Raw genomic sequence first — 26,342 nt, 5'->3', positions numbered from 1 at the left:
GAGAAACAACTGTACCAGAACAAGGTGTTCTGCTTTGTTCATCTCAGTGTTCAGGAGTTTCTGGCTGCTCTTCATGTCCACCTGACCTTCATCAACTCTGGACTCAATCAGCTGGAAAAACAACAAACAAGCTCTCAGACAGAGAAATACTTTTATCAGAGTGCTGTGGACAAGGCCTTACAGAGCCCCAATGGACACCTGGACTTGTTCCTTCGTTTTCTCTTGGGTCTGAAGACTAATCAAACTTGTTTGAAAGACCTCATGACACAGACAGGAAGTAGCTCACAGACCAATCAAGAAGCAGCTCATTACATCAAGGAGAAGCTCAGTGAGAATCTGTCTGCAGAGAAAAGCATCAATCTGTTTCACTGTCTGAATGAACTGAATGATCGTTCTCTAGTGGAGGAGATCCAACAGTCCCTGAGTTCAGGACGTCTCTCCACAGATAAACTGTCTCCTGCTCAGTGGTCAGCTCTGGTCTTCATCTTACTGTCATCAGAAAAAGATCTGGATGAGTTTGACCTGCAGAAATACTTTGCTTCAGAGGAGGCTCTTCTGAGGCTGCTGCCAGTGGTCAAAGCCTGTAAAAAAGCTCTGTAAGTTAAAATTCTAATTAGTTAATTACATATTTAATCAATTATTGGTTTGTTTTCTATTTTAATTATTTTACTGACACATTTAATTAATTATTTAATGATGTATTTATTTAATTCACGTTGCTACTAATGGCCCTGCATCGCTGTTCATAAATACATTTTATTTGTCAGCTTCACCCATCAAAGTCAGGGGGCGGGGTTAATGCTGATCAAGTCAAAACCATTGCTTTGGTCTGGTGGGCGTTCTTTTAGAGGGCTTTTCTCAATACTAAGTAGGCCTACACACCAGGGTTTGGACATGTGTGGACCCAAACTATACTTAAACTTTACCCTTTTTTGTATCACCAAATACACTTTTAATATTTTCTAGACAAGAATGTAGTGGCATAATCTTTAACCTCTTTTGGCTCCAAACAGAAGTGACAGACTTGAGCAGGGTTCATTTAAAGGCTGACAGAAGTGGAGTGGTGACGGGGAGATGTTTGACAGGACAGTGTTTCAGCCTCCACAGGTTCATGTTGTGCTCCATCTGTCAGTGAAGATGAAGTCAGTGCTGATGAGGCTGTAGAGTGTGTGAGGGATGTGAATGAGGATGATGAAGATCTGATGATAGCAGATAAAAACAGGCTGCAGAGACTTTGAGCCATACAGGGCACACAGTGTGTGTACAGAACAGCTGAAATCATTATGGAGGCCTCACTGGAATATGGAAGCATCACAGTACAGCTTCAGTGAAGCATTAAAGTCTCTGATATGAGATGAGAAATGAAGCAGCCAGAGCTTTTTCATGAGTGGAAATCCACTGTGACTGTGAGCTGCTGCTACAACCTCCAGATTAGCCAGCAGCTCATCCTGCTCAACATTTTCTCACCAAATTTAATGGAAGTGTGATGTTTTCAGCTGGAGTGATGGTCAGGGTGGCCTCCCTCTCCTCTTCTTCTCCTCTTCCTCTTTCATTTGTAAAGCCACTTCTGCTGCTTTCATTCATTTGGAAGTCCTGTAGCTGAGTTTGGGAGAGACTAACAGCCTCGGCAGCAGAGGGGAGAAAGGCTGTAACACCACCACTTTACTCTGTTCTACCTGTCACATCATTTTATCAGGGAACAAATATGCTCATGTTTTTACTATGTTTGTCTTGAAGATGTAAGAAGATCACATGGTGCTTTTTATTATTGTGTTGGTTTGTTTCCTGTCTCTTGGATGGAACCCAGCTGTGCGTGGCCTGTGGTCAGAGTGTGTGCTGGATAATCCGGCCCAGGATGAGGCCAAACTGACATGGGATGAAATGTCTGTCACATAATTGAGCTTAGTGTAGTTTCATTTCTGCACAATTTAAAAACAACCAAAACTTTGTTCTGTCTTTTCTATGTTATACTGTAGACTTTCTTTGATACTGTGTCCAAAAGGAGCAGATTTTACTTTGAAAGGGAGCCGACTCTGTTTCCTCTTCAGGTTGGATGATGGAAGCAAATTAGTGTGTGATGTTCTTTCAGTGTTGCACTTTGTAGACGCTCCCTGAGCACTGGTCTCACAGCCAGCTGCACATAGAGACCAGTGTTGTTAGTCCAGGTCAGAAGATGACTTGTTGGAATGAAAATGAGCTTGAAGTTTGTCTGCTTTAATAATGTGACTGGAAAAAGGTGTTGGACTTCAAATATGTCCATTTCTTTCACACTTCACCTTTAAAAGTTAAGTCTTGTGGTTCCTGGAAGGAAAAACACGACTTTTTCAAGTCTTTGTCCTGTTTTTATGATAAATGTAATTTATTTATTTATATTATTTATAATTTAATTTGAAACATTGAGAGTTTTTTCTCTTGTTGTGTTTGTTTGAAGCTGCTTCCTGTTGACTTCAGCTGTTTGGAGTTTCCATTTTCTAAACTTCTACATTCTGAACCTTTTTCAGCTCTGAACAGATGATGAAACATTGAATGATTTCAAGCTCACACTTTGTCTAATGAACTTACATCTTTCATTCTTTATACAGATTGAGGGACTGTGGTTTGTCAGAGATCAGCTGTGATTATCTGGCAGCAGCACTGAAGTCCAACCCCTCCCATCTGAGAGAGCTGGACCTGAGCTCCAACAACAAGCTGCAGGATTCAGGAGTGAAGCATCTGTGTGGTTTCCTGGAGAGTCCAGGATGTGGACTTGAAACTCTGAGGTCAGTCAGCATGTTTTAGTTGTGCTGAGATGAATATGATGTGAAAGTTGTGCTGACACTAAACTGCAGACATCAGGCTGATATTATACTGATCCACACTGAGCGTCTTCATGGTAAAGTCTGTTTTCTTCTTCTCTGGTTTAGTCCATTGACTGCAGCAGAACAATGTTCACATTTCAAACCTTCAAAGAAGAAGAAAAATCCTCCACTGGATAATTCACTGTGAAACTCTCCAACTCTTCATTCCACCCTAAAGTCTGTCTGACACTGAAATCCAAAGCAAAATGTGCGTTTGCTTTACAGACAGCAGTCCAACACAAACATACACACATCATCCAAAACACAGTCCAACATCCAAATCTCCTCCACTGCCAGCATGAATGATGGGAAAGAGAAGGAGGAACACTCTGACATTCAGGGTTAGAATGAGTTTCATAAAGCAGACTGTGAAGATCAAAGCTGCATTAGCAAGCTTACATGAATGAATGAGTGGACAGAAGTGGACAGAGATCATCTGAAGCACTTCAAAGGCTTTAAATCAGCACATTTCTCTTTAGTCTTTATCAACTCTGTTAGTTTCTCTCAGTTTTCTGTGGAATGAAGCTAACAGCAGGCTAATAAGATGCTGACCAATAGGTTTCTATTAAAGGTTGTAATTTGTATATGAAAAAGTGCCTTGGCTCAGCAGGGATCAGCTTACAGGTAGAATACAGCTGCTGGATAGGATTAGCATGTCATAGCTATCTACCAAACTGCTAACTGGGGGATTTCAGGCCATCTATGGATCATTTTTGCTAACTGTTTATTCAGCTTAGGCTCACAGGGCTGGAGCCTGTGCCCTAGCTGTCATAGGGCAAGAGGCGTGGTCCACCTGCACAGGTGAGCAGTCCATCACAGGGCCAACAGAGAGAGACAGAGAAGCACTCTCTCACATCCACACCTACAACCAATTGAGAAGCACCAATGATCCTAAGCAGCATTTCATTGGACTGTGGGAGAACATCCAACCTCCACAGAAAGGCCAACAAGCTTCAACCTACAACCTTCTTGCTTTAAGGCACTAGTGCTAACCACTTTCCCCCATTTCAGCCCAAATCCTGCATCTTACTGTTTCTGACTCCAGGCCAGCTCCACTAACTCTTTCTCATCAGACACTGCCACCTAGTGGAGGAAGTCTTAGTTCCATTTGAAGCTTCAGATTACAGTTAGTTCCTTTACAAAGAGGTGGAGGTGGTGGGGCCACAGCACCATCACCACTGAGTGCCATAGGACACTTAACCTTTGTTTCCATATGCTGGGAACTTCCTGTTGTTCCAAGGAGGACTGGAAAATGTGTGAAAATTTCCCAGTCACTTCCTCACAGCAAACTTCAATCATTTCCCTCCCACAGCATCAGGACCAGGGCTTTTTCTCTCTTTGGTCCCACTAAGAGATTTCCACACAAACACCTCATCAGTGGGACTCTCAGAGCTACCAGCCCTTTGCTACAATCACAAAGCTCTTCATTGAAATCAATGATATCAAAGCTGGAATCAAATGAGTCCAAGTCTTCTGCTGATTCAGCATCACATTCATCTTTGGTCCTTGTTCTGCATCCCCACCATGGACTTCATTCCTTTCCAAGCCAGCCTTGAGTGTCCTTTATTCAGCTCATCCTCTGCTTTACTTTTACACCTGATTTTAGCTGCTTTATCTCTCTTTCAACAAGTTTCTGTGCCTCAATCTTTTTCTTCTCTCCCTCATAACAAGACAGCTTCTTCTGCCTGAGAACATGTTGGAGTGATTTACTAATCCAGGGCTGCTTATTGGGGAAAATACTTCCCGTTTCCAAAGTAATACCCATTTTTCCCATAAAGAAATGTAAGCAGAAATCGATGATCTAAGTGAGAACATGAGCCTTTAAAAAGTCCCAGTGGATGCAGTCAAAGCAGTCCCTCAGTCCCAGTATAGAGTCTTTGGTCCAGACTGGAACAACTGTGTGCCCAGTTTGAGCTCTCTTCAGTCCTGTGACCTGACAGACCCAGAGGGCCCATCACATCACATTTAGAAGCTCCCCTAATGGAGCCAAAACACATGTCCAATACTTAGTCTGTCTTGTTTGACCAACTGGAAGAAATGATTCAAGGACTTAGTCACAGAACAGAGATTCAAATCTCCAAAATCCAACTGGCTGCATCAGGACATATAGTCTGAAACTCTGCACAGTTTCCTGTTTGAAGCTGCTTCCTGTTGGCTTCAGCTGTTTGGAGTTTCCATTTTCTAAACTTCTACATTCTGAACCTTCTTCAGCTCTGAACAGATGATGAAACACTGAATGATTTCAAGCTCACACTTTGTCTAATAAACTTACATCTTTCATTCTTTATACAGATTGAGGAGCTGTGGTTTGTCAGAGATCAGCTGTGATTATCTGGCAGCAGCACTGAAGTCCAACCCCTCCCATCTGAGAGAGCTGGACCTGAGCTCCAACAACAAGCTGCAGGATTCAGGAGTGAAGCATCTGTGTGGTTTCCTGGAGAGTCCAGGATGTGGACTTGAAACTCTGAGGTCAGTCAGCATGTTTTAGTTGTGCTGAGATGAATATGATGTGAAAGTTGTGCTGACACTAAACTGCAGACATCAGGCTGATATTATACTGATCCACACTGAGGGTCTTCATGGTAAAGTCTGTTTTCTTCTTCTCTGGTTTAGTCCATTGACTGCAGCAGAACAATGTTCACATTTCAAACCTTCAAAGAAGAAGAAAAATCCTCCACTGGATAATTCACTGTGAAACTCTCCAACTCTTAATTCCACCCTAAAGTCTGTCTGACACTGAAATCCAAAGCAAAATGTGCGTTTGCTTTACAGACAGCAGTCCAACACAAACATACACACATCATCCAAAACACAGTCCAACATCCAAATCTCCTCCACTGCCAGCATGAATGATGGGAAAGAGAAGGAGGAACACTCTGACATTCAGGGTTAGAATGAGTTTCATAAAGCAGACTGTGAAGATCAAAGCTGCATTAGAAAGCTTACATGAATGAATGAGTGGACAAAAGTGGACAGAGATCATCTGAAGCACTTCAAAGGCTTTAAATCAGCACATTTCTCTTTAGTCTTTATCAACTCTGTTAGTTTCTCTCAGTTTTCTGTGGAACGAAGCTAACAGCAGGCTAATAAGATGCTGACCAATAGGTTTCTATTAAAGGTTGTAATTTGTATATGAAAAAGTGCTTTGGCTCAGCAGGGATCAGCTTACAGGTAGAATACAGCTGCTGGATGGGATTAGCATGTCATAGCTATCTACCAAACTGCTAACTGGGGAATTTCAGGCCATCTATGGATCATTTTTGCTAACTGTTTATTCAGCTTAGGCTCACAGGGCTGGAGCCTGTGCCCTAGCTGTCATAGGGCAAGAGGCGTGGTCCACCTGCACAGGTGAGCAGTCCATCACAGGGCCAACAGAGAGAGACAGAGAAGCACTCTCTCACATCCACACCTACAGCCACTTTAGAAGCACCAATGATCCTAAGCAGCATTTCATTGGACTGTGGGAGAACATCCAACCTCCACAGAAAGGCCAACAAGCTTCAACCTACAACCTTTTTGCTTTAAGGCACTAGTGCTAACCACTTTCCCCCATTTCAGCCCAAATCCTGCATCTTCCTGTTTCTGACTCCAGGCCAGCTCCATTAGCTCTTTCTCATCAGACACTGCCACCTAGTGGAGGAAGTCTTAGTTCCATTTGAAGCTTCAGATTACAGTTAGTTCCTTTACAAAGAGGTGGAGGTGGTGGGGCCACAGCACCATCACCACTGAGTGCCATAGGACACTTAACCTTTGTTTCCATATGCTGGGAACTTCCTGTTGTTCCAAGGAGGACTGGAAAATGTGTGAAAATTTCCCAGTCACTTCCTCACAGCAAACTTCAATCATTTCCCTCCCACAGCATCAGGACCAGGGCTTTTTCTCTCTTTGGTCCCACTAAGAGATTTCCACACAAACACCTCATCAGTGGGACTCTCAGAGCTACCAGCCCTTTGCTACAATCACAAAGCTCTTCATTGAAATCAATGATATCAAAGCTGGAACCAAATGAGTCCAAGTCTTCTGCTGATTAAGCATCACATTCATCTTTGGTCCTTGTTCTGCATCCCCACCATGGACTTCATTCCTTTCCAAGCCAGCCTTGAGTGTCCTTTATTCAGCTCATCCTCTGCTTTACTTTTACACCTGATTTTAGCTGCTTTATCTCTCTTTCAACAAGTTTCTGTGCCTCAATCTTTTTCTTCTCTCCCTCATAACAAGACAGCTTCTTCTGCCTGAGAACATGTTGGAGTGATTTACTAATCCAGGGCTGCTTATTGGGGAAAATACTTCCCGTTTCCAAAGTAATACCCATTTTTCCCATAAAGAAATGTAAGCAGAAATCGATGATCTAAGTGAGAACATGAGCCTTTAAAAAGTCCCAGTGGATGCAGTCAAAGCAGTCCCTCAGTCCCAGTATAGAGTCTTTGGTCCAGACTGGAACAACTGTGTGCCCAGTTTGAGCTCTCTTCAGTCCTGTGACCTGACAGACCCAGAGGGCCCATCACATCACATTTAGAAGCTCCCCTAATGGAGCCAAAACACATGTCCAATACTTAGTCTGTCTTGTTTGACCAACTGGAAGAAATGATTCAAGGACTTAGTCACAGAACAGAGATTCAAATCTCCAAAATCCAACTGGCTGCATCAGGACATATAGTCTGAAACTCTGCACAGTTTCCTGTTTGAAGCTGCTTCCTGTAGGCTTCAGCTGTTTGGAGTTTCCATTTTCTAAACTTCTACATTCTGAACCTTCTTCAGCTCTGAACAGATGATGAAACACTGAATGATTTCAAGCTCACACTTTGTCTAATAAACTTACATCTTTCATTCTTTATACAGATTGAGTGTCTGTGGTTTGTCAGAGATCAGCTGTGATTATCTGGCAGCAGCACTGAAGTCCAACCCCTCCCATCTGAGAGAGCTTGAGCTGAGATACAACAACCTGCAGGATTCAGGAGTGAAGCATCTGTGTGGTTTTCTGGAGAGTCCAGGATGTGGAGTTGAAACTCTGAGGTCAGTCAGCATGTTTTAGTTGTGCTGAGATGAATATGATGTGAAAGTTGTGCTGACACTAACTGCAGACATCAGGCTTATATTATACTGATCCACACTGAGGATCTTCATGGTAAAGTCTGTTTTCTTCTTCTCTGGTTTAGTCCATTGACTGCAGCAGAACATTGTTCACATTTCAAACAGTGATACTCAACGTATGGCCCGCGGCCCACACGCGGCCTGCCCACCTTTCCTGATTCAGAGAGAGGGGACCCTGATTAACTGTGTAGTGTTCTTACTCACCGTTCTAAGTATCAGGCACAACAATGAATAATCCACAGCTGACTGTCTTTAGCAGGTCAAAGGTCACGGCACACAGCAGACAGTGGAAATATTATAATTCTGATCATTTATCAGCACATATCCATATGTATAAAAACAAAGCTGACACTGTGAGACTTGATCAGAGGTGTGATCATCACAGCAGAGGCCTTTGTGTCAAAGTCACTGAGGATCAAACAGAAACACATGAAGCAGATTTTCTTGTTCTTGTTTTTTATAGCAGATAACCTTCAAAATATTTTGCAGTCGATCAAAAACTGAAGCAAACCATGAATCAACATGTGAACATGACCTGATGCTGCTGAAGTGAAGCAAAGTTACAGAGGTTTGATTCCCGACACTTCTGAGAGTTTGTAATCTGTCATCATTTTAAAAGGTTTAAATTTCTTCAGTATTGAACAGCAGAAATGAGGCTTTGTTTTCGGAGGCCGACAGCAGTGAACACAACAGCAGACTGGTGCGTAATAATCAGTGAATAATGCAGAAAACAGATTTTTGAAGGTAATCTGTTCTTGAAGTACACTGAGAGAGAGAGAGCTGTGCAGGAAGTAAACGTCAAAGTCAGAGAGATTTCATGACGATGTTCATCAAACGTAAAGCGTAGTTTGGATCTTCTTTTGCTGCTGGTTCAGTCAGTTTTGGTTGGAGACAGATGAAACCTGCAGCTTCAGGATCTGTGAGCTGTCTACTTTCAGCCCCGACGGCGTGTCCGTGCCGTCGAGTGAACGATCCACGCTCTGTGTTTCCATCTTTGTGTGTTTAGCTGCTCTCATTTACTGTTTTATCTGTTTGGTTGTTGTTGAAATACTTTTGGGAACTTTAACCTGAGATTCTGGCAAAATACATTTACATTAAAAATCGATTCAGGATTGAATGAATCAACGTCGCTTTATTCAAATTAAAACCATTTAAATAGGAAAATCCATTTTTTTACAGCCGCCTCTAATGCTGGGTAATGTCAGCTGGTCCATGTGCAGCTAGCTGTGAGGCTCAGGGAGCGTCTACAAAGTGCAACACTGAAAGAACATCATCCATAAATATTGAGTAATAACTGGACTCTCATACAGCGAGACTCAAATGCCTTTAAACATCAGCTTATCCTGCTGATCCAAGTCCAACACTGAGTTTGTAAAAACATGTTTGTCAATCATTTTGTTTGGTTTCTGAGGAAAATGATCCAATAACTTGCTGCTAATACACAACATTTCATCATATTTCCTCATAACCCTCTTTTGTCTGACCATTTGATCCCATTTGAATTTGCAATAAAGGATCCACAGAGTTTGGTGACAATAATGACAGTAGATGTTTGTGTGAAAGTGCTGGAAGAAATTAGTGTGTGATGTTTTTACAGTGTTGCACTTTGTAGACGCTCCCTGAGCACTAGTGTAGCCCAGATTAAAAAAACAACACATTTACACCAATGATAGAGAAGAAAGAGTATTTATTCTCTTTATTTTAACTGTCCACACCAACAAAACGTCATATTTCCTATGACCATTGAATGCACCTCTCAGTTCACCCCACGTGAGGGCAACTAGCTCAGCAACCAATCAGAGCCTACCCAGGCCGCATTGACCCTGTCAGCCAGGAAGTGAGGTGAAGGTGCATGGAGTTCCCGGGTTTTTCTCATCTCAGCAAGAGGAGTGGAGGCATCTGATACTCAAACCGAGAAATCCACGGACAAAAGAGAGGGAAAAACTCAGAATTGAGAGGAAAGAAAGCCAACATACTTACCTGCTGGAAGTCCGGAGTTGAGTGGCTGGATGAAGGAGAGAAGCAACGTCGGTAAGACAAGTGTTATTCCGAAGGAAAAAAAGTTGTAGAGACTTACCGTCATGATCATGCTAATGCTAGCTCGGTGTCTCACAGGCTAACCACTCACCTTTCATCCGGAGAGCTGCTGCAATTCCGACACCAGTGTGTGTTGGGCTTTTGTGAAACAGCGCAACGGTGAGCAACATGTTCTTATCCGCTCTAAAGCTAATTTTTGTCAGTTCACTGTGAGTTTAAAGTAACCTAGAGGTTAATTTTTTGTGCATCTCTCTCACACGAATAGGCCTATAGTGTGGAGAAATTAAGCACACTGCTTTAATGCCTCTGAACTGAACTCACATGTATATTTTGTTGCTTATTTGCACATAGTTCTGAATTTGTTATGGTGTATTGTATTTTGAATGTCAATGGTTACTTACCATAAGTATTGTTTAATTAATGTTTACATGAATAGAGACATATTTGAGCAACTTAGATGTTTAGTTCTCATATTTGATATACTTGAAAATTGAATGTTGTACAACAGAACTGTGAGATTTGATAAGATTTAAGATGTTGATGCAATGAATATGAGGTTGATGCAATATTTTGATTTTACATTTTAACCTTAAACAATGCATCTGAAACAGACTGATTAGAATGTACATTTTATGACCTGGATTATAGGTCAGGTTTTTTGGAGAGGACAGAAAAGTCCAAGGACCAGGACGATATTCCGGTTGTGATAGATGGCGAGTCAACCACTTTGAGGACGATCTACCCCAAAGAAGATACACACCACAGACTCATACATTCCAGTTACACTCACAAGGACCTTTGAAGTTGGTTATCGCCAGCTTAACTCTAAATTCTTAAAGGGCCCCAACGAGTACTTTTATTTTGTTTGAGTGTGCACACTATTTATTTTATTTTATTTTTTACTTTATCTGTACAAATTGGACAAATATCTGTTATACCTTGTAACAATACAAGAGTGGCTACTCAAAAGTTAACATTGTGTCCAGGTCATTATTGCTGCTCAATACTTTGGCTCCATACGAATTTGGTGTCTTCTGATTCTGGCCAGGGTCTTATTACGAGCCCAAGTAATTATTGCACTGTAATTCACCTTTATACCTTAAAGTTGGTTACACTAATCTCACAGCCAGCTGCACATAGAGACCAGTGTTGCTAGTCCAGGTCAGAAGATGACTTGTTGGAATGAAAATGAGCTTGTAGTTTGTCTGCTTTAATAATGTGACTGGAAAAAGGTGTTGGACTTCAAATATGTCCATTTCTTTCACACTTCACCTTTAAAAGGGAAGTCTTGTGGTTTTGTGGAGATTAGAAAATTATTTTACTGTTACTATTCATAACCATTATCATTACTATTGCATTACTTATCATTTATCATTATCATTTCATCAAAGCATTTATTGAAGCTGTTGATGTTACATTAAAGTCTGTATTTCAGGTGTTAGCATAATTACATAATAATCTTTCATTGCAGGTGCAACTGTAATCATGTTATCCATATTGCATTTTTGTGCTAATTAAAGCGTTGAAGCTCGGTCAGTTAATTGATGGTCGGAAGCTTCGGGCGGCGCGACGTCCAGCCGATCTATTGAGTAAAGTGGCCCAGAGCTATGTAAGAGTTATATATATATATATATATATATATATATATATATATATATACTACATATAACCTGTAAACAGAACACAGGCCTGTGTGTTCAGCAGCCTGCTGCATTGGAGTTTGCCTGGTAACAAATGACTCAGAATAAGTCAGGAAGTATACTTCTAAATTTTCTTTGTTTGTCGAGTGAGGTCATGCACGAAGGTCAAGACACACATAGGCTGGCTGTACACACATACACAGTATATAGACTTGTTTTGCTCAAAAACGGCATGTTCTGCCTGCATGAGTGACAGTTTCCACAGATAAGTGAAGTGCAGTAAATGAAATAACAGGAAGCATCTGACGTCTGTTGGGGATTACTGGAACTGATGCATGTTATCTATCTGCTTGGACGCACAAGGGGCGTTATATTTCCTGATACCCTGATGTTGTAAATACAACTGCTCGTTTATTGTTCTGGGGAGATCGATGCTGATTGTATGCCAGAGCTCATCTTCCCCACACGCGTATGTTTAAATAAAATCATTGTTTTGACGCACAATGGACCTGCAGTCGTTTGTCTCTCACCTCAAACACGAATCAGGACAGTTCCTGGAAGGAAAACATGACTTTTTCAAGTCGGTTTCCTGTTTTTATGATAAATGTACGACTTTAATGTGAAACAATTAGAGTTTTTCTCTTGTTGTGTTTGTTTGAAGCTGCTTCCTGTTGGCTTCAGCTGTTTGGAGTTTCCATTTTCTAAACTTCTACATTCTGAACCTTCTTCAGCTCTGAACAGATGATGAAACACTGAATGATTTCAAGCTCACACTTTGTCTAATAAACTTACATCTTTCATTCTTTATACAGATTGAGGGACTGTGATTTGTCAGAGATCAGCTGTGATTATCTGGCAGCAGCAGTGAAGTCCAACCCCTCCCATCTGAGAGAGCTGGAGCTGAGCTCCAATGACAACTTGCAGGATTCAGGAGTGAAGCATCTGTGTGGTTTCCTGGAGAGTCCAGGATGTGGACTTGAAACTCTGAGGTCAGTCAGCATGTTTTAGTTGTGCTGAGATGAATATGATGTGAAAGTTGTGCTGACACTAAACTGCAGACATCAGGCTGATATTATACTGATCCACACTGAGGATCTTCATGGTAAAGTCTGTTTTCTTCTTCTCTGGTTTAGTCCATTGACTGCAGCAGAACAATGTTCACATTTCAAACAGTGATACTCAACGTATGGCCTGCGGCCCACACGCGGCCTGCCCACCTTTCCTGATTCAGAGAGAGGGGACCCTGATTAACTGTGTAGTGTTCTTCCTCACAGTTCTAAGTATCAGACACAACAATGAATAATCCACAGCTGACTGTCTTTAGCAGGTCAAAGGTCACGGCACACAGCAGACGGTGGGAAATATTATCATTCTTATCATTTATCAGCACATATCCATATGTATAAAAACAAAGCTGACACTGTGAGACTTGATCAGAGGTGTGATCATCACAGCAGAGGCCTTTGTGTCAAAGTCACTGAGGATCAAACAGAAACACATGAAGCAAATTTTCCTGTTCTGGCTTTTTATAGCAGATAACCTTCAAAATATTCTGCAGTCGATCAAAAACTGAAGCAAACCATGAATCAACATGTGAACATGACCTGATGCTGCTGAAATGAAGCAAAGTTACAGAGGTTTGATTACAGACACAGCTGAGAGTTTGTAATCTGTCATCATTTTAAAAGGTTTAAATTTCTTCAGTATTGAACAGCAGAAATGAGGCTTTGTTTTCGGAGGCCGACAGCAGTGAACACAACAGCAGACTGGTGCGTAATAAGCAGTGAATAATGCAGAAAACAGATTTTTGAAGCTAAACTGTTCTTGAAGTACACTGAGAGAGAGCTGTGCAGGAAGTAAACGTCAAAGTCAGAGAGAATTCATGACGATGTTCATCAAACGTGAAGCGTAGTTTGGATCTTCTTTTGCTGCTGGTTCACTCAGTTTTGGTTGGAGACAGATGAAACCTGCAGCTTCAGGATCTGTGAGCTGTCCACTTTCAGCCCTGACGGCGTGTCCGTGTACGTGCCGTCGAGGGAACGATCCACGCTCTGTGTTTCCATCTTTGTGTGTTTAGCTGCTCTCATTTACTGTTTTAGCTGTTTGGTTGTTGTTGAAATACTTTTGGGAGCTTTAACCTGAGATTCTGGCAAAATACATTTATATTAAAAATCGATTCAGGATTGAATGAATCAACATCGCTTTATTCAAATTAAAACCATTTAAATAGGAAAACCCATTTTTTTACACCCGCCTCTAATGCTGGGTGTAAGTGCAGCTGGCTGTGAGGCTCAGGGAGCGTCTACAAAGTGCAACACTGAAAGAACATCATCCATAAATATTGAGTAATAACTGGACTCTCATACAGCGAGACTCAAATGCCTTTAAACATCAGCTTATCTTGCTGATACAAGTCCAACACTGAGTTTGTAAAAACATGTTTGTCAATCATTTTGTTTGGTTTCTGAGGATAATGATTCAATAACTTGATGCTAATACACAACATTTCATCATATTTCCTCATAACCCTCTTTTGTCTGACCATTTGATCCCATTTGAATTTGCAATAAAGGATCCACAGAGTTTGGTGACAATAATGACAGTAGATGTTTGTGTGAAAGTGCTGGAAGCAAATTAGTGTGCGATGTTCTTTCAGTGTTGCACTTTGTAGACGGTCCCTGAGAACTGGTCTCACAGCCAGCTGCACATAGAGACCAGTGTTGTTAGTCCAGGTCAGAAGATGACTTGTTGGAATGAAAATGAGCTTGTAGTTTGTCTGCTTTAATAATGTGACTGGAAAAAGGTTTTGGACTTCAAATATGTCCATTTGTTTCACACTTCACCTTTAAAAGTGAAGCCTTGTGGTTCCTGGAAGGAAAAACACGACTTTTTCAAGTCTTTGTCCTGTTTTTATGATAAATGTACGACTTTAATGTGAAACATTCAGAGTTTTTTCTGTTGTTGTGTTTGTTTGAAGCTGCTTCCTGTTGGCTTCAGCTGTTTGGAGTTTCCATTTTCTAAACTTCTACATTCTGAACCTTCTTCAGCTCTGAACAGATGATGAAACACTGAATGATTTCAAGCACTTTGTCTAATAAACTTACATCTTTCATTCTTTATACAGATTGGGGGGCTGTGGTTTGTCAGAGATCAGCTGTGATTATCTGGCAGCAGCGCTGAAGTCCAACCCCTCCCATGTGAGAGTGCTGGTCATGTGGGAAAACAACCTGAAGTATCCAGATGTGAAGCAGCTGTCTGATCTTCAGCAGAGTCCAAACTACAGACTGGAGACTCTGCTGTAAGTAGAGTGATGGAGTGATTGGGTGGTGCTGTCAGCAGTATTGTACTAAACAAAGTCAGTATGAAACAAAGATCCAGTGTTTCCTGTAAAGCTGCAGCTTCTCAGTGAAGCTGTGAGAGGAGAATGGTGACAGGCTTCAGGATTGGACACAAACACTTCCTGTTTCTGCCTTTATGTCAACTTTATGGTCACCATAGTAACGGCTGACACGCTCTGATCAAACGCTGTCAACAGCCAATCAGCTCTCTGAACAAAGCAACACGCAGACCAATGACTGCATTCATTTCCAAGTTTAAAGCAGTGAAGAACACAGTCTGTAGGTGAGGAAGAATTTAGTGAGAGCAGATGTTTGGATGGAATTCCTCCAGTTAACAGCTGGAACCGTCCATCTGGATTGTTGGGCTTGTTGTTGGGGTTCCTACCGAGCTCAGAGTGGACACACCAAGGTTCTTCTAATGAATGAAAGTCCAAACTCAAACTAGGAATGAAAAACATTTTCATCAACTTCAATAAAAATCCAAAGATTAGAAAAAGTGAAGCAACAATGAGTCCTAGTACAGTCCCAGCACTGAAGTCCCTGCTGCTCTTTATACTGGATGTGCTGCATCACTGACTGACAGCTGATGAAGAGTCTCTGGAAACACTCGTTTATCTCCTCTGCTCTTCCTTCTTCTCTCTGCAGGTGGAGGCGGTGATGGTCAACAGGACGGTGTGTGTGCTGAGAGAGGAGGAGCTGTGTCCTGATGATCCAGAGAGGTTGAAGCAGCAGCAGCTTGTGTGTAGAGACGCTCTGACTGGGCCATGTTACTGGGAGGTGGAGAGGAGAGCTTCATCCAGCAGTGACTGACAGAGGAATGAGAAGAAGTGCAGATGACTGTCAGTGCTGCAGAGTAAACTGCTCTGAGAACAGCTCCACTGTCAGACACAATGTAGAGTCCAGCATCATCCCTGTGTGTCCCTCTGGATCTGACAGAGGATCATCAGTGTATCTGGACTGCTCTGCTGCTGCTCTGTCCTTCTACAGTCTCTGCACAGTCTCTGTCTGACTCTGGCTTCAGACCCTCCTGGATAAAACTCACCTGGAAAGACTTTCAAACATCACTCAATAGATTTGAATACAGAATATATTTGATATATACTGTAGATGTACTGTAGAGTTGCAGTTTGTCACTGAACTGAAAGATCTTTCTAGAAACACGAAATGTTTTCACTCTTCTGTTGTTTTTCCATATATTTCCACAACATTAATATTGATCCCACCTGTCTCACCTGTTTCATGCTTTTATACATAAGAACAGGACACGTGTGATCTGTGAATCTGGACATGTATACAGATGGAAGCAAACAAACAGGATGTAACACTACATTAAAGCCACAAATGGGAAGAAAACAAAGCCAAAGGAAAATGTATTTGATCTCAGGAATCCAAATCAGATGCTTTAGAGCAGGGGTCGGCAACCCTGGGCACGCGTGTCACAGCTGGCACGTGAAGGGTTAACGGATGGCACGACCATAGCTGGACTGGTCATCGGGCATACCGATGGTGATTTTTCATTTTTATGGGCCAATGATGTTTTTTTATTTTCTTGTAACGGTATAAACGATGGAAGGTGGTGGATTGGCCGGATGCTGGTCGATGTGTAAAAATAAGTCAGTTGTTTGGTGGTGGCTATGGCGGAGCTTCCACAGAGGCAGCAGGTGGATGAGGGAAAGGGGAGGCAGGAGGAGGAGAGACCCGAGGCAGCCGCCGGTCCGAGTGTCAGGTGAACTGAACTTCAGGTAAGAAGTTATGACCTGCAGTCTATCTGGGTCAGATATAAACCAAGTTTAGGTGGAGTTTATTTTCCTTGTGCTGACTTTTTACATTCAGTTACAATAACTCGTACTGTGTACTAGCTAGCATGACAGAGTTTCAATACAGCTGGGTGGGTGCTATGATGTTACTGATAGTGAACTTTACAGTGGTTTGCAAAAGTATTCGGCCCCCTTGAACTTTCCCACATTTTGTCACATTACAGCCACAAACATGAATCAGTTTTATTTGAATTCCACGTGAAAGACCAACACAAAGTGGTGAACACGTGAGAAGTGGAACGAAAATCATACATGATTCCAAATATTTTTTATAAATAAATAACTGCAAAGTGGGGTGTGCGTAATTATTCTGTCATGGAAAAACACACTGCCATCAACTTCTTTGTTTTTGTCAAAATCACTGTAATATAATCACTGTACCTTTATATACATGTGACTTATATTAATGCTGCTGCCCTCTTGTGGCTAAAGTGTAATTATGTTATTGTTATTAGGGAAAACATTTGAGAGTAACATGCCAAATGAGTCAGCACTTTGGCTTTAGCTTAAGAAATCCTCATTTTTATGTCATCAGTTATAGTTGCATGTATTCATTATCATAATTTAACCGTTTAAAATTGATGTCTTAAATAGATTTTATGTAAACTAGCAATAATTTTATGGTTGTATTAAATAAATACATCACTAATGAATTAACTATTTCAGTAATTCATTAAAAAATGTACATAATCAATTAAAAATATATATTAATAATGAATTATCCATTAATTTCATTTAAAATGTTTCATTATTTGTTTATATACAATTCTAATTAGTTAATTACAAATTTAATCAATTATTGGTTTGTTTTCTATTTTAATTATTTTACTGACACGTTTAATGAATTATTTAATGATGTATTTATTTACTTCACGTTGCTACTCCTGGCCCTGCATCGCTGTTCATAAACAGTGTTGGTCAAGTTACTTGAAAAAAGTAAACAGTAATTAATTACTGATTACTTCCCCAAAAAAGTAATCCCGTTACTTTACTGATTACTTATTTTCAAAAGTAATTAATTACTTAGTTACTTAGTTACTTAGTTACTTTTTAAAAACATGATTTACAACCTGAATAGGTGATAAAGCGATAGATCTTTCAGCCCAATTCTACTTTTTCTACATAATCATCATACAAAATGTAATCAAATTGAAAAGTCTCTTTTTAAAACTTGTTTTGTTAGTTTTAATCTTTTAACTTTATGCATGAAGCAAAATTTTAATTATATGCAACATTATCTGACTGGAAGAAATTAGTTTAACATTTAAACCTATTTTCTGCACATTCCAGCACATTATATATATATATATATATATATATATATATATATATATATATATATATATATATATTTTATTTTTTTTTGTGTGTTTACACTCACTCTTTCAGATGCAAGTAAAACACAGCAGAAAATAAATAAAGTCATAGACTAGCGGTCCTTTTGCTCTATTTTCACCTGTAAAGCTGGAGTAGAGTAGGCGGAGGTTTATCCTGGTGCAGGTGTGCCGCAGCGGTCAGTGGAAGGATACCGCAGTTTCTCTGTGAGTTTCTCATTACGTCGTAGCTACTCGGTGCTTGCTTGGAAGTTTAGGGGTTTTTTTGCTGTAAAAAGAAGTTTTCTTCCCACGCACAGCGGACACTAATGTTTTTGTCACTTTTTACGGAATCAAACTCAAAATAAGGTCAGTACTTCCACGCTTTAAACGCTGCACGCTCATACTCTCTCCGCATTCGATATATGATCCATTGTTTATCTGCCTACAGCTGTTGTCACTAACGTCGCACTCGCTTACGTCACTGTCATGAGACATTCTCGCAAGAAAATCACGGTTTTAGTAACGCAGTAACGCAGCGTTCCTACGGGAAAGTAACGGTAATCTAATTACCGTTTTTGCAATAGTAATCCCTTACTTTACTCGTTACTTGAAAAAAGTAATCGGATTACAGTAACGCGTTACAAGTAACGCGTTACTGCCCATCTCTGTTCATAAATACATTTTATTTGTCAGCTTCACCCATCAAAGTCAGGGGGCGGGGTTAATGCTGATCAAGTCAAAACCATTGCTTTGGTCTGGTGGGCGTTCTTTTAGTGGGCTTTTCTGTCACGGCCTGCGTGGCAGACTATGATGAGGGGAAGGAGGACCCAAATGCTGGACTCTTTGATCAGGTCAGTGCATTTATTTACAGTGATGCAAAATAATCCAAACAACAATAAATCCCCAGTGCGTTCCCGACTCTGACATGTCCTCTTGCCAGTGTTAGTGTTCTTTGTCTCCGCTCCTCAGTGTCTGAGCACCCCGTGCTCGCTGCCCTCTCGTCTCCACACTCCTCCTGGGGAATAAACTAACTCGCCAAGAGACTAACGTGACGTTACGCAATGATCCAGCATCGGAGAGAGCTGCACCACACTCCTAAGTAGCTCCTCTGACGAGGCTTGATCAGCTGCAGGTGTGAATAATTCTCCTCCGCAGTTGTGCCCAGGCTCCTGGCTGACACACACACACACACACCTAGGCTGTGTCCCATTTCAGGGTCTGCACGCTTGAAGTACGCGCACTACGTGTACTACGTACTACTATAAGTACGAGAAGTGCGGAGGTGAGAGGCCAGTGAAATGGGACGGTATATGCTTCGTCGCGCTGTTCAGGTTGCCTAGCAACCATGATACTAACCGCGAGACACGTTACATACAGCTTTGTTTGACAGAAATGAAGGAGAAAATTGTTTTGTTGGCCATTCATTTTTGTTCTGACATCACTTTGATTAGTTGAGTATCTGAGGCTGAGACCAAAGGACTGTAAAACATGATTTAAGGGCTTCATTTCTGCACTGAACAGTCATTTAAGATTAGCTAGTAAATAATAATTAGTTAATGTTGTTCATGAGACTAAAGTCATCTCACTATGGTAATGTAAATATAATATGGCCAATATTATAGTATTGTCAGATTATTATGATTGATACATATATATATATATATATATATATATATATATATATATATATACATAATCTATATCACTGACTTTCAGCTTGTTGTGTTTGTGGATATATGACTGACTTTAATTATCCATAAAATCATCAGATTCTCTGTAAGACTAAGGTCGACTATATGTATATTTAGAAGTATTGGCTTTAAAACCAAGTTAATGCTGAAAGTACAAACATCACTAATGTCACATAACTTTGCCAACATGTGGCCAACAGCAATGTTTTAATGTTCTTCATTATTAAACATTCGCACATGAATAAGTGACGTCATATTCAGTACTTACTTTTGACAGTTCACTTTTCGGCCGCTCCCTTCTGCCGTATTTTGCGGCAAAATTATCCACACCCACTGCCGCGCTATGAATTGTGGGATATATGGGACCACGAAGCGTGCACCGGACCACGCTTGATATTTGGGGAAATCGACGGCGCATTTGGAGTATGCATTTCAAGTACACTTCGAATTGGGACAGCCGTAGTCGCGTGGCGGTGACGTAACCGCACTTAAAATGCGTACTTTAAGTGTGCAGACCCTGAATTAGGACACAGCGCTAGATACACAAACATGGAAACAGGAGACAGCAGCCCCAAAAACACACATGTCCATAACTTCTTACAGGCCCTGGGTCACCCAGACCCTGGTCCCATGACATTTTCTCAAAGCTAAGTAGGCCCACACACCAGGGTTTGGACATGTGTGGACCCAAACTATACTTAAACTTTACCCTTTTTTGTGTGTCACCAAATACACTTTAATTTCTTCTAGACAAGAATGTAGTGGCATAATCTTTAACCTCCTAAGACCCGAACTCCTCCGTGGCATTCATTTTTAATTTCTCTTTGATATTTGGGCTGATTGGGACCTGATGAATGTAAAAACAAAGAATTACCAGATTTTATTTTTTACCAAATTTTTGTTTCTGAGAAAAATGAGAGCCACATATGAGGATATTGGTCTAAAATTTCTATAGCACAGTGGCAGTATAACATCCTCGTAAGTGGATACCAGGCCCTTGTAGAGCAAAATGGAGTATTTTGGTCTAAACAACCCAAAATGTGATGTCCACATATGAGGACGCCAGGTCCTAGGAGGTTAAATATCTGCTCACTCTGTCAAAATGAACCTAATCATCTCTGATGAATTCAGTGATGTCTGCCAGCTCACCTTGCAAGTGGTCGAGCTTATACCGCCGACAACGCGGCACACAACTTGTAAACCCCCTGCTGACTATCACCTCTCGAGTTATTTATTTATGTTAGTTTCAACTGTTCCTGCAAAAAGTAAGCACGTGTTACTGATAAAAAGTCCAATAGAAGCAAAGTCTAAACTTTGAAAACAGAAAACAAAAACCTGTCTGATTAAGATCTGATCTTTGGGGGGTTTCAATAAGCAGTGTGACCCGTGTATGTGCATCAGGGGTGGGTTTTGATTATGGATTTATCGATTAAAATCGATTCTCGCTTGGATAACGTGATATTGATTCATTAAAATCCTGAATTGATTTTTCAATATAAATTTATTTTGGCCAAAACGCCAGAATCTCAGGTTAAACCTCCCAAAATTTCAACAACCACCAAACAGCTAAAACAGTCAATGAGAGCAGGAACACGGATTCTGCACAAAGATGTAAACACAAAGCGCGGAGCCGCCGACGCATCAGAATCAGTGAGATGTGACTTTCTCACCTGACTGCACGGACACGAGTGTGTTTACGCCCTTTTTGCGCTGATTCTGAAGCTGCAGGTTTTATCTTTCTCCAAACAATATTGAGTAAACCAGCAGCAAAAGAAGATCCAAACTACGCTTCACATAAACATCGTCATGGATTCACTCTGATTGTTTTGCTGCCACCACGATAAAATCACACTTCATGCACAGCTCTCTCTCTCTCTCTCTCTCTCTCTGTACTTCAAGAACAGTTTCCCGTCTAAAAATCTGTTTTCTGCATTATTCGCTTGCTTGTTATGCACAAGTCTACCGTTCTTACAGCCTGTCGGACGCTGTTTTCTTTTCTTTTACTTACTTCTGAAAACAAAGCCTCATTTCTGCCGTTCAATACTGAACAAATTTAAACTTTTTAAAATGATGCAAAATTGCAAAATGCTCAGCTGTGTCTGTAATCAAACCTCTGTAACTTTGCTCTGCTTCACGTCAGCAGCATCAGGTAATGTTCAAATGTTCATTAATGGTTTTCTTTCGTTTTTGATGTACTGCAGAATATTTTTATAAAATCCCAGGCCAGGAAAACCTTCATATTTTTCTGTTTTATCCTCAGCTACTTTGACACAAAGACATCTGCTGTGATGCTCACACCTTTGATAAAGTCTCGCAAGTGTCAGATTTCTTTTTATTGATATAAAAATATAGAAATGTACTGATGCATGACCTGAATTATAATATTTCTGACTGTCTGAGGCAAAATTTCCCCGAATCAAATTGAATTGATTTGGAATCGAATCGATTCTAGAAATGAGTGACTATACCCAGCCCTAATATGCATGTTTTAATAAAATGGACTGGTTCTTATAAATGGACTGGTTCTTATATAGCGCTTTTCTACTCTGTCCGAGCACTCAAAGCGCTTTATACAGCTAATTCATTCACCCAATCACACAAGCACTTCTAAACTTAAGTGTTAAGTAGCTAACATTCATACACATTCACACTCCGATGGATGCATCGGAGAGCAACATGGGGTTAGTATCTTGCCCAAGGATATTTGGCATGCAGACTGGAGGAGCCTGGGATTGAACCACCGACCTTCGGGTTGGTGGCTGATCCACTCTGCCACCTGAGCTACAGCCACCCCCCCGAAGAGATAATGTTGGTGTTTCAGTCATATAGTAACTGTTAGCTTTAACTGTACAAGGCTTGTTAGACATAATGAAACACATCGTACAGATTTCTGGATGTTAGACTATAATTTTTATTATGATTATTAATCTTGAGTCTAAAAAGTCAGTCAAGTATATCCAGGATATCTTTCTGTTAACTGGGTTCACTGACCCTAACACTGGGACCAGGATAAGCGGTCGCATGAAGCTGGTTATCAGCTGACAATCTTATTATTTAATTAATTTAAATAAGTTATTTAATTTTTCTAATTTTTCCTCTTCATTTCCCCTGAAATGAAGGGATTGTGTTAAACATGCTTTAGTTACTCTTCCTCTTTCCACATTGTACCAAATGTTTTTCAATGTTAGTTTCAATTTAAAATTAAAGATTAAAAAAGTGTAACACATATAAACATCAGATAATTAAGACAAGCGAATGGTTCAGTTCCACATGTGCTAAGCTGACACATTAAACTTCAGTAAAATTATGCAGTTATGAAAGAACTTTAATCTAAAACAAACTGATTTGCTCAGGAGCAAAAACAGTGAAGTAAGTGACTGTAAGTGAGTAAGCTGTGCTGGTGACTGGATATCAGATTTCCAGTCATTAGAGCAGATAAGTGGCAGAACTATATTACTGAGGTACAAGTTTACTTATTTAATTCATGTCTGTCAATAAATCTATTTAATTTAAATGCAAATAGCCCAAATCCTTATTAAAGCATCATGTTCACTTATAAAGTATTCTGTAGTTATCTTAGTGTCCATCGCCCTTCCCAACATGGGAATAAAGAAGCTGTGAGAGAATTAAACATTAATGAATCAATGGTACAGAAGTGGAGGAAGCAAGAAGAATGAGCTGAGTAAAGTTTGACTTATGCAACATTTTTGTTTCGCTTAATGCGCCTTATAATCCAGTGAGCCTTATGGTCTGTAAAATGTGGTGCATTTGCAAATTGTGAGCACAATATTGGAACTAAATTATTTTATATTGCCAAACAGCGGCCCGCATTAAACTGTGACTGTCACCAGGTAATGTGGGCGTGTTTCCTGAATAAGCAGCAGGTGGTAAACAGCTGACAGGTGAACAGGATGCATGCAGGTAAACTCGAGGGCCCTTCGAGCTGATCGGTGGTGTCGTGAGGAGAATTTCAGCTCGTTATTCATGTTACAGAAACAAAGAGGTACGAGACCAGGCAGAAGACTTTCTGATTATTTGTTTTTAGTTAAAATAATTCCATTGTTGTCTAGTGATAGTGTGGTAAAGCTCTGTGAATGTGTCCAATTTTTCTGGGCAGTTGCTTCACCCAAAGGCAGATCACACAAAGCCTCGTTTAACTGCTTATTATGAAGAACTGACATCTGCTGGTCATTTAATGTTCAGCAGCACTGCTGTGAGAATACCTGTAGGATACATACCAGTGGATATGTAAGCACATGCACAGCTGCAGGGCTAGAAGTGCCCAAATAAATTAAATAAATAGATTCTAAAATAATTTATTAAATGTGTCAATAAGTGATTAATTAAATATATTTAAAACTTATTACATGGCATTAAATCAATGATGTATGTATTTAATTTATTAAGTATTTTGAACTTAATCCATTAATGACATTTAATTAATTATTTAATGATGACTAATTGATTAATTATTGATGATTAATTAACCCTCCACATGATTTAACCTCTATAGAGATGATATTTTATATAGATCATGTATTTTTCAAAGGTTCAGAACTGAAAGTTTAACATTAATATTTTTCTCATTATTCTCTCTTCAGATTGAGTGTCTGTAATCTCTCAGAGGGAAGCTGTGAAACTCTGTCTTCACTACTCAGCTCCCAGCCCTCTAGTTTGAGAGAGCTTGACCTGAGTAACAATGACCTGAAGGACTCTGGAGTGAAAGTTTTGTCTTCTGGACTGAAAAGTCCATATTGTGAACTGGAAACTGTCACGGCGAGTGAGGTGAGCCGTGTGCAGATGATAAAGGAGGATCCAATTGCAGGCACTTGTAAAGGTGTGAAGGTGGTTTATTGAATACACGGCACAGGGAAAAAATGGCAAACGAAGACAAACTGAACTACACTGAAAACAACTAAACTATAGAGCAGGAACCAGAACACGAACATGAACATGAAAGAGGGCGAGCAGAGGGAGACGACGGTTGACAGCAGGGAAACCACACGAGTGAGACATGGTGGATACACAGACGGACCAGCAACTACAATGACAGAAGACGCGACTTAAATACACACAGAGAAACACAGGGAGATTACACACAGCTGGCAGTAATTAACGAGACGAGACAAGGGAGGTAAAACTGAACACACTCACATGAGACGCAGACCTTCACAATAAAACAGGAAACAAGAAAACACTACACAAAGACGCAGACTCGACACTGAGACAGAAAATGACACATGGAACAAGAACTATACTATACAGACACAACCAAAAGACAATTCCTAAAACATGAATGAACAGAGCGTGTCACATGTCACAGTGTGTTGAACCTTGACTGTGGCACGTGTCAATGCTCCCTGGACATCGTGCTTAATAAAGGAGATTAAATGTGATGTGATTATGAGTTTTGCTCTTTTGAAGTTGAAACATTTATGTGTCAAAATGTTGGACTGTTCCTTTATCAGTGTGTAACAGTGTGTGTATGAGAGCCATGTAATGTCCATGTGTGCATGCTGACTGTGCTGCTCTGACCCCCCTCCTCCTTTCAGGGTGGAGCCTGCTGGAGTCCGATGGTTGAGACCAGGTCTGAGGAAGTGTAAGTGTGTTTTTAATGGGCTTCATGAAAACAAAGCAGCACACATTCAACCATCTTCATCATGTCAGGAGTCATCATCAAAGTGTCAATCAATGAACAGATGATGGATCAAAAACTGCAGCTGGATTGTGTTTGTTCTCTCCATCAGATTCCTGTCAACTCACAATCGACACAAACACAGTGAACACAAAGCTCCAACTGTCTGACAACAACAAGAAGGTGACACGTGTGAAGGAGGTTCAGTCATATCCTGATCATCCAGACAGATTTGATGTTCCTCAGCTGCTGTGTAGAGATGGTCTGACTGGTCGCTGTTACTGGGAGGTCGAGTGGACGAGGAGGGCTTGGATATCAGTGAGTTACAGAGGAATCAAAAGGAAAGGAGACAGTGATGAGTGTGTGTTTGGAAATGATCAGTCCTGGAGTCTTTTCTGCTCTGATCATTATTCCTCTGTGTGGCACAATAACAGACAAACACCCATGTCCTCCTCCTCCTCCTCCTCTGTCTCTAACAGAGCAGCAGTGTATGTGGACTGTCCTGCTGGCACTCTGTCCTTCTACAGAGTCTCCTCTGACTCTCTGATCCACCTCCACACCTTCAACACCACATTCACTGAACCTCTTTATCCTGGGTTTACAGTCTCATGTGGTTCCTCAGTGCGTCTGTGTGTAGTTTAGTTTAAAGAGTTTCATGTTAGTGTCCTCTAACACTCTGATTGTTGAACAGATAGTTCAGTCTATACATGTCTGTCTCTTTCACTCAGAAACAACACATTTTTAGATTCATGGATTCAACCACTTGATGTTTTAAACTGTTTTTGTGTTTTCTCAAAGCTTCACAGTGAATATCAGAGGAACAGAAAAGAAGATCAGACACCAGCGAGGGAGGATAAGAAAGACAGACGTAACAACACTGTCATTCCCTATGTAGCCGGTGTATCAGAAAAACTCAGGAGGGTTTTCTCCAAGCATGACA

At 40.7% G+C, this 26,342-nt stretch overlaps 1 protein-coding gene across 2 annotated transcripts in view; it reads left to right on the top strand.

Annotated features, from left to right (window-relative positions):
* The window catches only part of LOC148105779 (protein NLRC3-like), a 342,596-nt gene extending 316,552 nt beyond the window's left edge, over positions 1-26,044 (top strand). For both annotated transcript variants that reach the window (XM_087838921.1, XM_087838923.1), the window contains 3 exons: positions 7,677-7,850; positions 25,320-25,366; positions 25,515-26,044. In XM_087838921.1, the coding sequence (XP_087695047.1) occupies positions 7,677-7,850; positions 25,320-25,366; positions 25,515-26,044 (751 nt within the window). The remainder of the gene's footprint in view (positions 1-7,676; positions 7,851-25,319; positions 25,367-25,514) is intronic.
* Positions 26,045-26,342: the final 298 nt, after the last annotated feature.

This window comes from Neolamprologus brichardi, chromosome 3 (assembly GCF_056152115.1).
Source record: "Neolamprologus brichardi isolate AB-2024 chromosome 3, ASM5615211v1, whole genome shotgun sequence".
In the NCBI taxonomy this organism is placed as follows: Eukaryota; Metazoa; Chordata; class Actinopteri; order Cichliformes; family Cichlidae; genus Neolamprologus; species Neolamprologus brichardi.
Note: the sequence above shows the minus strand (reverse complement) of the source record. Positions and strands in the feature narration are given on the sequence as shown.